The sequence below is a fragment of the Vipera ursinii genome, assembly GCF_947247035.1.
Source record: "Vipera ursinii genome assembly, chromosome: 3".
In the NCBI taxonomy this organism is placed as follows: Eukaryota; Metazoa; Chordata; class Lepidosauria; order Squamata; family Viperidae; genus Vipera; species Vipera ursinii.
Window position 1 is genome coordinate 162,537,488 of NC_139516.1, and position 13,793 is coordinate 162,551,280.

At 35.3% G+C, this 13,793-nt stretch overlaps 1 protein-coding gene across 4 annotated transcripts in view; it reads right to left on the reverse strand.

The window, feature by feature from the left end:
- The window catches only part of PTPRM (protein tyrosine phosphatase receptor type M), a 488,223-nt gene that overhangs the window by 35,825 nt on the left and 438,605 nt on the right, over nt 1-13,793 (reverse strand). For all 4 annotated transcript variants that reach the window (XM_083358729.1, XM_083358728.1, XM_083358727.1 and 1 more), the window contains one exon: nt 13,443-13,540. In XM_083358729.1, coding sequence (XP_083214855.1) covers nt 13,443-13,540 — 98 coding nt within the window. The remainder of the gene's footprint in view (nt 1-13,442; nt 13,541-13,793) is intronic.

A 13,793-nucleotide genomic window follows, 5' to 3' on the forward strand; every position in this document is an offset into this window, starting at 1 on the left:
GGACCATATACACAATAGCAGCACGATTGATTTAGGTATCTATATACTTGAATATATAAACTATAAGAGGATTGGAATAAAGGGTAATATTGCCAAAAGCAATCTGTGAAATATGTTTCTCTTGTGATTTTGAAATGAGATATATATATATATATATATATATATATATATATATATATATATATATATATATATATGTATGTGTGTGTGTGTGTGTGTGTGTGTGTGTGTGTGTGTGTGTGTGTGTGTGTGTAATCTACATGAGAACCCAAATATGCGGATTGATAAAAGATTAAGCTTGATTATTATGAAGCAATAGACTATTGGGGATTCAAGGTAAGTCTCAGTTTGTAGAGAAAACAGATGAATTCAGTATTGCTTTTGAGTACCTTCCTTATCTCTTACCAAGTCAGATTTAATAAAATACTTTTCCAATTCTACATTTTCACGAACTCTTAATTTTGAAGAAATAATGACAGCAAACATTCTGCAGGTGGTTCTCGATTTCAAAGTTACAACACTGAAAAAAGTTACTTGTGACTGTTTTTCAAGCTTAATAATTGTTGCAGCGTCCCCCTATTCACATGACCCGATGCTTGGCAACCAGCATGTATTTATGACAGTGGCACTGTCTCAAGATCATGTCATCACCACTTGCAACCTTCCCAGCTATCTTCTGACAAGCAAAGTCAACAGTCACAATCAGATTTGCTTAACAACTGCATGATTCATTTAACAACTGCAGTGATTCATTTAACAACTGTGGAAAAAAAGAACATAAAATGAGGTTCAATTCTCTTAACTGCTTTGCTTAGCAATGGAAATTTTGGGCTCAATTGTGGACATAAGTCGAGGACTTCCTGTATTTCCAGATTTGAATAAATACATTGGGAAGTGACCATAATATAAATAGAAGAAATTTGTAATAATGATCAAGCAAAGCTATTAGTATATTTTATAGCTCAATATGCTATAAATGTGATACTATTAGTGTGCCAAATGGTAGCTAAATTAATATTGTAGTAAATAATGCGATTAAAATTATTTCCTAATTATATGTAGTAGGCTTGATATTGATAGCTCATTTGAAGTAACGTCTGGGTATGTTTGTATGTGCTAATTTTTAGAAAGTTAAAATGATTTATTGTATGTAATTCTTTTTAAGGTGAATTGATTCAAGATATGACAATATTTAAAGCATTACACACCACCTGCATCTTTTTCCTCTTACATGATATAGGAATGTTGGCTTACAGAAAAAATGTACTTGCTTTAGGTTTGAAGATTCTGGATCCAAAAGTATTTTGAACAATGAAAGAAAAGGGAGTTGCCATTTGATTTACAACAGAAGTCATTTACAGTCACAGTACTGTATATTAGATTTTTAATCTCAGTTCTCCAAACTGTCTTTACGGTGACTGTGAGTAATGACTACATTTTGGTACAGTAAAGTGACCAAAGAAACTAGCTGACTGTACAGTAAAAAACTGCTGAGTGTATAAAAGAGTATATAATAATCTATCTGATATCACTGAGTTCAGTATTAGCTGAATATACTAGGCATCATGGAATCATAGATCTGAGTGGGCCATTTAGTCTCATTGCAAGAATTCAAGTTAAAGCATTCCAGACAGATAATTTCCTACCCCCTGTTAAAAGTATATAACAACTGGACTACGCTTTGGACAAATCTGTTGAAGTACTGATGATTTCACTTCCAGCTGGGTGGCTCACATTGACAAGGAGAGAACCATCAATTCTCAGGTCAGACCAAATATATAACAGCTGCTCTGATCTAGTGGTTAAGGTGCTGGGTTGGAAGCTGGAAAACTGTGAGTTTTAGTCCCATCTTAAGCACAGAAGCCAACTAGATCATTGAGCCAGCTATTTTCTCTGAATTCTAAGACAGATCAGCAGTTCCCAACTAGTGTCCTTTAGATATTGTAGATTATACAGTAAGCCTCATAATTCTCTTTGGTTTTGATAGCTGGGAAATGTGGAAATTGGTAACCACCACAGATCAACATTATCAACTTGACATACAGAACCTGAAACAAGACTGAAACCAAACAAAACAGTTTATTGTTGAAATAAAATAAATAACAGTAGTGGTGATAGTATGGTACCTTAATAGAACCAACAAAATTTCCACGTATTTAGAAATAACCATTTTATTTTATTCAGTATTGGTTATATTCAACCTTAAATACAGTCAACCATTCTAGGTACAATACTTCAAAAACAATACTGGTTTGACTTATCAGATCTGGGCTGCAAAAGCCAAATAGCCACTACATAAAAGTAAATAGATAAGAGATTTCTTGTCTCTTTGCTGCCATCTAGAAGTTCTTACAGCTTTGTAAAGCTCAGATTTGTTCACCTTAATTCAAATTAACTGGCATAATTCATAGAAGGGCAACAAGAATGGTCAGGGGATTGCAGGCAGAGTGCTGAGAAAACATGGACACTAGGTATACTGTATGTAGCCTTGAGAAAAGATGAATTACAAAGAATGTTATAGCTTTCTTGAATGGGTAGAAAGAACACCAAAACCTTAAATAGAGTAAAGGAATAATAGTTTCAAGTTTCAGGAAAAAAGATTTCAGCCGAAGGTTAGAAAAATATCTTCTAAAAATAAAATCAGCAAATAGAAATCATGAGTTCATGAAGCAGCCTTAGGCAAGGCACTATTTTAGACTTTGGTATGAAGGTAACAGAAAGATAGAAAATCACTCATGTACTACATTTATTTAAAAGAAGATGACTTTAAAATATCCTTGTGTGTGTGTATGTGTGTGTGTGACAGATGCAATGATAACTATGATGAAAATATGAAAGAAAAGAACTCAAATTGTGATGTCATAATGCACACTGAATTATTTTGGCTTAATTTTGACTAGCTGCAGTGGCCTATGCCATCTTTAAGACCAAAACATCAAATTAAACCATGGGAAGTATAGGAAAGATACATGCCAGAATACTTCTATGACTTCTTGTAAGCAATAAAGATTCTTATCTAGCTTTGCCATGCTGTATACAGGAGAGTCTTCAGATAGGTCTGAGTCTAGCAAACAAGCAGAACTTGTATAATGATATCACAATGCACATTTCATTATTCTGGTATCATTATAATTAGGAACAACCATCTATGCAACTTTCTTTCCTTTCTAGAAATAAATATTCAAATTTTTATTTTATGCGGCGTAGGCACAATGTAGCAATGTAGAAAAGGGAATGACACCACTTTGCCTAAGGATAAAAGGTAAAGGTAAAGGTTCCCCCGCACATGCGTGCTAGTCATTTCCGACTCTAGGGGCTCATCTCCGTTTCAAAGCCGAAGAGCCAGCGCTTGTCCAAGGACATCTCCGTGGTCATGTGGCCGGCATGACTAGACGCCAAAGGCGCACGGAACGCTGTTACCTTCCCACCATAGTGGTCCCTATTTTTCTACTTGCATTTTTACGTGCTTTTGAACTGCTAGGTTGGCAGAAGCTGGGACGAGTAACAGGCGCTCACTCTGTTACGCGGCACTCGGGATTTGACCCGCCAAACTGCCAACCTTCTGATCGACAAGCTCAGCGTCCTAACCCACTGAGCCACCGCGTCCTTAGTATGCCTAAGGATACTAACATGTAAACTCTGGGTTCCCTCATTACCTGAAGACCAAAACATTTCTTCAGCGTTTATGTGATCCTCAAACTAAATGTTTGGCTTTTGAAATGGATTCCTATTCAATATATTAAGACTCAAGATTCAATTCCACGCCGATTTTATATTTTCCAAAACTGCAACTTCTTACAGAAAAGAGTTTATAAGAAAACTGACTAGGACCTTTTCAGTGTTACAAAGGGCACTGTCTGCACATGTTTCCTGCTATCTGGCTCAGCAAGGAAACTAATGTTGATCTGGGAACATCTTTATTAAATGATTGCAAAAGATCTGCCTAGCTTCCTAGAGAATAATGGCCAATTATTCATTTTAAGGGATATCTTTCTTGCTATGCATGATGGAATAAAGCCAACTTCTTCTTCCTGGATGTATATTTAATAATCAGATATTTTATTTGACTGATAAAACATATTATCTTATTTACTAATCTGCCAGATTAAAGATGATTTTAAACTGTTCAGCTTTATAAAGCATTGTCTTTTGGGCAATCTATCATGTCCATATAATTTCCTTTGGGAAGCAGTTTATATATTGTTTTCAAAAAAGATCATCACTATGATAAATGAATAAAGAAAATGGATATATTTATCATTATTTGTTGTCCCATTTGTGCATAATTAAACAGCTGTTTAACTGTTTTATTGTGAAATGATTGTATTGTCTTCAGTCAGCATATAAAGAAATATATATGCCTGAGGGAGAACTCTGCTTACAATCTGAACATTGATAATTATTTTTCTTGCAAGAACTCCCTTCCCATTGTTCAATGTTTGCAGTATAATCCAATTCATTTAGAAAAATCTCCTTGTGTTTAATGCAGCTCTGTCTTATTTTGAAAACATTATACAAAGACAAGTTAGTAAAGAAGACCCTGAAGTTTGAAAACAAGGTGGTTAGATGCTATCACTGATGACACAAACAGGAGCTTGTAAGAACTCAACGAAGCAATTCCCAATGTTCCTTACATCCATTGGGTCCCAAAGATTTAACACTGACCAATTAATTGAAGAATAATAGGTAAATCATCTATGGCATAATTCTAGGTGCGCCTACTTGAAAGTAAACATTTAGCCTTGAAATGCAATTGTGTATAAATGATGAACTTGCATAAATGATGAACAGGTAACTGCTAAAATGTATAAACTCTGTTAAGGTTCAAAATGGAAGAAGAGCAAGAGTGCATGATAAAATTGACTAGGAATTTTACATATATGGATAGATTAATGGGAAAGAACGTGGCTGAAAGGACTGAAATTCATTGTCTTATAACTCAAGAGAGAATTTTTATAAAATGATGTACCCGATGTATGTATGTGTACATGTCACCACAGAAATTACGACGCATGAAGGTACATTTTACCATGCATGACAGACTTGTTGAAAAGTAGGGGGGAAATGGACACAAATCCCTGTGATAATGCAGAGAGTTTTAAAGATTAACATGTAGATGAAACCAGAATTTTTCTTACTAGGACTTAGGGTTAGTCAATTAGAAAAGACTTGTGAATGATTGATCTTTTATATGCTAAGGGAAGTGAGATTATTATATATACAAAGATAGAAGAATGCAGAAATACACACCATGGAAGAATTGATCGGTGAGATTTCAGAACAATAACAACTTTTACAGTAGTACACAAACCAACTAAAGCCCTCCAAAACATTGGGAAAAGCAAGAGTCATCTATAGCATATAGTATAGTGTAAAGATTGTTACAGCCACTATGTAGGAAAAACAGGCAGAAGATTAGCAGATTGCATCCATAAACATCAACTGTCAGTCAGAAGACATGATGAAAAGTCCTTAGTTTCACAACATGGACAGACTCAACCATAGTTTCAACTCGGAAACTGTGAACATCATGGCAAGTCCAAACACACCAGAGAATTCCTGGAGGTCTGGCACTCAACCAGCATACAGAGATAAACATACCACTCAAAAGAGACAATCGAAAAGCCCAAGAGGAAACAAAAAGACCAAAGCACCTCTTTACCAGCAATCAACACCCATATGAACAGATATTAACACCAAGACCAACAATCAAATTAACACTACAAACATGAAACTTGATTTGTAACCAACATGAAATTTATACATATTTCGTAGATTTATAGCCTGCCTTTTCCTCCAAAAGTTAAACACAGTTTACAAAACATTACCTCCTCCAATTTTTCCTCACAACAAAGTAACCTGAATTAAGAAATTAATTCAGAAAGTGTGTCTGACCCAAAGAAACTCACTAAGGAGTTTCCATGGCTCAGCTTGAACTCAAACCTGCATTTCCTCAGTTCTAGACTGATACCTTAAGCCGGGGGTGTCCAACCTCTGGGCCATGGCCCACTAGAGTGCTGTTTGCAATCAGGCCTGTAAACGGGCAAACCGTGGGTGAGCACGTGGACGCATGCTCCATTTGCGTGAGCGGTGGGTGCACGAGCATGCTGCTCACGCAAATGGAGCTGCGCAGGTGCACGTGTGCTTGCTGGCTGCTCGCGCAAAACCATCCCCTCCTCCCCGCTGGTCTGCAAAGCTGGAAAGGTTGGGGAACTCTGCCTTGATCAGTACAAAACAAATAAAAAATAAATCTGTGGATATATTTCACTGCACAGATGTGTGCGTGTGTGTAAATAATTATGACGGCTCCAGGTAAAACTAATTTCTTTTTGCCTTCAACTAATAATATGCAGTTAGGCTAAATTAATTTATGCTTGCCCAATCAATTAATATTGTTTCTGAAATCATTCCTGTAGAGGCAAGTGAATAAATAACAGGACAACACTGCTTATCCATACTAAGACCAGTGCCAAGTTTAGATGCTACTCCTACTGAATTAAGGATGAGTGAGATGCGGCGCAATCTATCACCAGGTAAAGCTCAGGTTTGAGGTGCTCAGACCAATAAATCAGGCCAAACTAAAATCCTCTGGATGTCAGATTGGAATCTTCTGGTGTAATAGAGCTTCTTTGCTATATCTTGTTAAAGTTCCTTCATTTGATTGGGTCGTGATTCACAGTATAGACCCCTGCTTCAGACAGCTTTTCCTTTAGAGACCCGCTCATTCATCTTCCTTTTAAGATTCACGTGTGCCAGAACGGCATGAGGTTTCTGTGAGTCAACTCTAACATATATCATCTTTAAATGATGTTTCATGGCAACTCACAGCTACCTTAAATTACAACTGCACTGTTTGCATTGTTAGAACTCAGTCACATTCTAATGAGGCCGTCATAAAACTGGCTAAATAGGTTTAGAAATCATTAGTGTAAATGACTAGAGCAAAATATTCCTAGGGTCCTTGGCTGACTTCTGTCACAGGACCTGAAGCAGATGGATCAGTATAATAGCAGAGGAATGCAAGAAATGAGGGTGGCAGAGTAGGGAAGGGGCTTGGTTCACTTGCTTTCTTTTTCCATCTCTCTGCATCAGCAGGATATATGTGAGCAACTCAGTAACATGCTACCAGATAAAGAGCTAAATGTCCCTTAGGTAAGTTCATTAAAGGAGTAAAACAATCAAAACACACTTTGCTGCAATTGAAATAGCAGATGCGGGGCAGCCCTACAAGCGCCAGGAAAACCGACAAGGGTCCCTTGCTGGCACCCAGGAGAGCTTAAAGGACGCTGGGTTTTTGACAAGTCTGGCTCAGATAATGACAGGTATTGGCAGATGTATCTGGCCTCTGCTAGAGGCGAAGGACGTTGCTGAATCATCTCTAGCCTGCATAAGGGAAAACCTCTTGGTGGCTCTTCTGCCTGCAATTAAAAACCACGCTGATGCAGAGAGCTCCAGGGCAAAAGCTGCAGCTGAGTTAATGACTATCCAGGCTGGGTAAACAAACACGCATCCACCCCTAAATAAATAATTCATGAATGATTATCCAAAAAAAAGTTATGTGGAAAATATGTTAAATAGGTATTATTTTTCTCCCGGAAAAAAAATAATAATATGATTTTGCTCCTTTCCTCTTTTGCTTTTGGATTCAAATAGGATAGGTGGTCTCCTAACACATCTAAAAGTCAAATAACAACAGTAGCAGGGAGCATTATGAGGAGCAGCGGTGGGGAGAAAAAAGAGAAGAACCCTTCAAAATCAAGAAGAGCAATGAGTCTGGTTTTGCAGGAGCCGGGCCTATTCTCAAAATGTGGAATTGCTACGTAAATCCATTAAAACTACTAGGTTGTGATGCTGAGAAATAGCACAGCCTTATGTACCAAGGCAGTGGTAGAAGGTAAAACATGGGTTGTGCATTAATTCAACTGTTCATGGCAATTGCTTAACAAAAAAAAACACAAAACCCCTGGGAAATAAATACATGGAGATCACTTTCCTTTTTTATAGTAAATTTACTAAAAATTACAACTGCAATATGCAAAGAAAAACAAAGAAAACAATAGAAAGTGCAGAAAAGAAAATTAAAAAAGAAAAAAATAAGATAGTAAAGAAAAGGAAAAATATATAATGAAATGACTTCCCTCTTCCTCACAAGTACAAACTATTTTAATAACTTACTTATCTCCTTTTTAAAAAAATAACAATAACCTTTTGTCCATATCCAAACTCTTACCTATAAAAAAAAATTCTGAAACCTCATCTTTTGAGTCCTGATGTCAGCAAAATCCATTAAGGGTTAGCAGAGATAATTGACTTATTACTTTTTGTCTCTTGTCATTTATTGCCCAGAATCATGTTAAGTGGTAGTCATACAAATTGAATTTATTTATTTATTAAATTTATACAGTCGCCTGCCTCAAACACTCTCGGCAGCACACAATTAAAGTAACAAAAACCAAGCAATCAAAACAATTAAAAATAATATCACTAAAATATAATTAAAACAACTAAAACTGTAATAAAGCAAAAACCAAGAGAGTACATTCCAAAACTTACAGATAACATGACCTTTTTGTGGGCTGCGTACTTCCATAGAATGAATAAATAAATAATGAGCTTTTACCAAACTTTTATTTTTTCTGATTTATGAAAATATTTCATTTTAATAGGATGCATTCATATTTGTACTTACTTGAACATAAACTTGGATGAACGTTTTTCACAATATAATTCAGTAGCAATTATATTTATTATTTTTACTTATTTGCATATGGCTTAATTTTTAAAAATAACTCAAGGCAGTGAACATATGCAACACAACTTCCACTTCCCATTTCCCCCATAACAACTATGTAAGCCTATTTTCTGCACAACAACAACAACCCTGTGAGGTGAGAGAGAAAGTGACTGGCCAAAGGTCACCCAGCTGGCTTTCATAGTTAAGGTAGGAGTAGAACTCACAATCTCCTGTTTTCCAGCCTGATGCCTTAATCATTAGACCAAATTGGCTCTCTAATAGCATAGAGAAGGGTTTTTTTATTTGTACTTTTGCTATTTACAGGCACACTATTCCAAACTAGACTCCTTGACTATCAGTTGAGAAGGAGGTTCTAATCTACTCTTTTTTGTGTTATAGATAACATTTGCAAGAGTTATTACATGTGAATTATAGGTTTTGGATAATGTTAGTCATGAGCCATGGTGGCGCAGTGGTTAGCAACAGTACTGCAGGCTACTTCTGCTGACTGCCGGCTGCTAGCACCGGCTCAAGGTTGGCTCAGCCTTCCTTTCTTCCGAGGTCGGTAAAATAAGGACCCAGTTTGTTGGGGGCAATATGCTGACTCTGTAAACTATTTAGAGAGGCCTGTAAAGCACTGTAAAGCGGTATTCAAGTCTAAGTGCTATTCACCCTAGCTAAACAAGAATTGTACTGTACACTACACTACACTACACTACACTACGAACCCTTGTTAGCATTCTAGAGTTACAGAGTATGCTGAGATGTGCAGCTGTATGAATCTTTGAATAAAAACAAAATATGACAGATCCAATCTAAAATAAATAGATTCTATTTTCAAAATCTTGACATTTCCAAAAGAGAAAAATGGGATTAAGGGACAAAATAATATTTAATTCATATCATGTAATAGCTTCTGTTCTTTTTTGTTTTTCAAAAGCAAGGGTAATCTGAATTGGGTTTCCACACTGGAAGGTGTCTTTTGTCTTGCTGTAATTCTGATTCATACTTGCTTTTGAATGATTTGGAAAAAAATCATACATAGTATTTCTAAATAGTTACATGATCTTGCTTAATAAAAAAGTGTTATTTTCAATTAATTCTAATATGCTGGAGTGTTGGGTTACACAGGAGAAAATCCTGCAGCAAGCTTCAAGTTTCATACCACACAATGAATGCCTTTGAGTCTGGTGTTCATCATATCTATTTAAACAAATATTCCTAGGATTTTATCCTAACTGGCTAGAAAACTTTGGGAACTACAGTCCTAAAATATCTCCAGGGCATTAAGTTGGGGAAAACTAGATTAATCCTTGTGTTCATTTTTCAAGGGAATTAAGATATTTTGTAAAGTTGATGCTACAATATCAGTAGAAGATATCTTGATGTTTGCAGTAATACTATTAAAGATAGAAACAATTGATGCCCTAGAATGACAAAATAAATGTAGGAAAATGTTGATTTTGAAAGGGTAAAATACAGGTGTTGAACCAATAAATTCTTTTATAATTGTTTAAAATATTATTTGAAAATAAATTAGTGTTATTTCATTGTGGAATGATGAACCCTAAATAAGCAATATAATGAAATTAAATCAGATTATTTTGGTAAAAATACAAATTTCAGAGGGTTTTCTGTGACGTATTGTGTTTGGCTAAACTGATTTCTTTACTTAGACTTTTTAGTCAATATGGCTTGGTGCCAAGATATTTGGACAACTGCCTTCTTCAGCCAATGTTGACAATGTTGTCTAAGAAGCTACTTGAGGTTCCTTTAATTTTTAAGATTTTTTTATCCTGCCTTTATTATTTTTATGTAAGTAACTCAAGGTAGTGAGCAAACCTACTCCTTTCTCCTCTTCCTTTCCCAACAGCAAAAACCCTATTGGATTTGGACTGTGAGAGAATGACTAGCCCAGAGTTACCCAGCCAGTTTTCATGCCTAAGGTGGGACTAGAACTCGTCATTTCTAGCCTGGGGTCTTAACCACTAGATCCATTAAGTTAATGTGATAATGGCCTAAAGGTTTTGCTTTTCAAACTTTAGCACTCTTTTTATGGACTCCCTCTAGAAATTAGGCTACCCTTTCTTCTGTATTTTCTGTAATTTTTAACGACTTTTTAAAAAAATAGTTTTCTGGAAGTTGGTTCAAATGATGCTCTTTTAGAGACTGCTCTGAGACAGTCTGGAATGACACTGTCTTGTTTTAAATGCTATGTCCTAGAGTTTCTTACTCTGGGCATTTAAACATTATAGTGATGGTGGATGTTTTATTGCTGTTAATTGCAGGAAGTCCTTGCAGATTCTGGCTGTATTACAATGTAATAAAGGAATGACTAACAATTAAATACAGTATGTTCCATTTTTGGAATGTTGCTACCAAATATGCAGTAAACATGGACTGTTTCACAGCAATAAATTTGTTTTAATTTTCTGAATTAAAAGGGATAATTCATGTATTGATTTACTGGGAATTAGACTATTTTTGCCACTCTAAGTGGCTGCGTCTTTATGCTTTGATAACAGTCCTTAATTATACTCACAAATTGTAGTGCTTTGCCTAAAATAAGGTCTTATACCATGATTTGTGAGTGATTCAGGCTGTTAGATGTCCTAACAACAGGATTTAAACTCACAATAAACCATGAGAAATATCCACTTGTAAACACAGAATATAACCTGAATTCAGAACAAAGTAAGCAGGAAATACTTATATTATTGAGCAATTAATTGATCACTCTAACATCCATGCATCTACCCTTCAGAGGAAATTATAAACTATTCTGATTCCAAGATATTAAAAACATGCATCACAAGTGTTTTAGTGACCCAAGCCTAATTAATCATTTAAAATAAGTGCTTTTTCATTGTCTTTTGAAAATAATATGAACATAAACTAACATACTTCTAACATGCACGAATTACCTTTCTTATTATTTCAATAGCTAAAGAAGCTAAACATAACTTCACAAAGTAATGCTAAGCAACTTGGTCATCATATATAGCAATTATATAACACACATTAATTAACAGACAGAAATATCAGACAGGAATATCATTCCTTGTTAATTACACAATGTTTTTGAACCCATAAGGGAATGAATCTTTATTTTCTTTATTTGAAGTTAATTTTCTTCTTTTTCTAGATGTTGGAACATGCTTAGGTGAATTTTTCTGTAGCTCATCAAATATATGAGACTAAAATCTGTCACTGGAAAATAGGCTTTCCTTCAAATATGGAATACCCTGACTTGCATTTCTGCCCTTTTGGTAATGAGTGTTTGTTTAAAAACTCAATTAAATTTTATCTCTTTTTTTCTAGGAACTGCAGTAGCTGACATAAATCTTACTTAGTTCATTTAATAATGTAACGTAAGCTGACTGATCAGCCACATGCTCTAAAATGGCAATATATCATTTAATAATTGTAATTAATAATTATTAATGAAATCAAGATTCACTAAGATTTTGAGTTGAGAAAAGTTAGGTTACTTTTATTTAAAAAAACACCAGTATAAGCAAAACAAAATATGTGGATTAATTCACTCTGCCTACCACATATAATAAACACCCAAATCCACTCAAGGTTCTTTAGGAAAAGAAAGAATTAAGGGATTAATTAATCAGAAATTGATTAATCACAAATATTTTGCCCCTCTTTGAGAATTCCATGTTCCTGAAAATTATCTGCTCCTTTAACTATGTCACTGTGTTTGAGCACATTTATGATGTCAAGTGTCAAATCCTGAGTAATTTTATCACAAGAATGTAGTGTTATGGCTGAAATAATAAGAAAAAATTATTATTTGATTTATTTCTGCACACTGCTGAGAATTCCACTTTGTGACCTTCAGTCTCATATAATCAATGTCTGAAATTGGATTTTCTCCCTACCTCTGGAGCTCCATTTATAAATGAAAAGATCTCCTTTCCACCCCTGAAGTCCTTTTGCATCTAAAAAGAAATCTTTGCTCCTTGCTTACTTTAGAAAAGGCAGGAAGGGTGAAACTGACTAGATACAGCAAGGAGTAAGTGCCATGCCATTATCTAGATATAAACTAATCAGGACAGGTCAACAGGTAACAAAAAAACCTAGCCAGGAAGCACAACATCCCATGAAAGATTGGAAATATATGCCTAATGTCATCAATTTCCACCAGAGTAAACACATCCTTTTCTAATATTTCTAGAATTTCCCAACAACAGTACTCTCCCTGGCAATTATTGTATGTTAACCCAAACCAATTGGATCTATTTCTCCTCTGTTCCTGAAAATAACAGGAACCTAAAAGCAACTCCGCAAGGATTCCCACTATTAAATTCTTGTTTTCTTTTGTTCTCTACTGCCCTCCTGCAAGCTGAAACCCAACAACTGTTGCCTTAATAAAGTGTGTGATCCTTAGAGTTATGCTCCTTTTTTTTTTGCCTTCCATGACAAGAGGTTAGTCACAGATGTGGAACTATGCAGCAAATCTCACTTACGGTACCCTACTTTCACGGCCAATGGTAGTGAATTTGTGGAATAATCATTCAACAATATTTGGAGGTATGGAATTTCTTCACTTTTGAAGTACATTGATTATATAATCACTGGGACATTTTTTAAAAAATAGACTACATGATTATATAAACCTCTTTATAGTGATCATGTTGCTTATTGTGGTTGGTACATACATTCCACACACATATAGTTGCTAAAATATTCTTACCCTTCCCACTTCCACAAGATTTGTCACCATGACTATACTTGCTGTGTTTTCATGCCAGACCATTCTCCAGAAATCATATATGGTCTCTTGCATTGGTCCTGCAACAAATAAATCCAGAGATCATTTTCAAGATACTTGAAAAGTGGAATACTGTACTTTCATAATATTTGAAACATTTTTTTTAAAAAAAATGAAAATGATAAAGTAGCTTTTTTGCGGGCATTGGAAACCTCCTGCTTTCCATGCGGACCACCAGCTTCTTTCTTCAAACTCTATCTGTCCTTCCAAGATAGCAAAAAGCTTTTTTCACTAATCAGCAAGAAATTAGACACAAGAGCTTTTCCCGTTCCT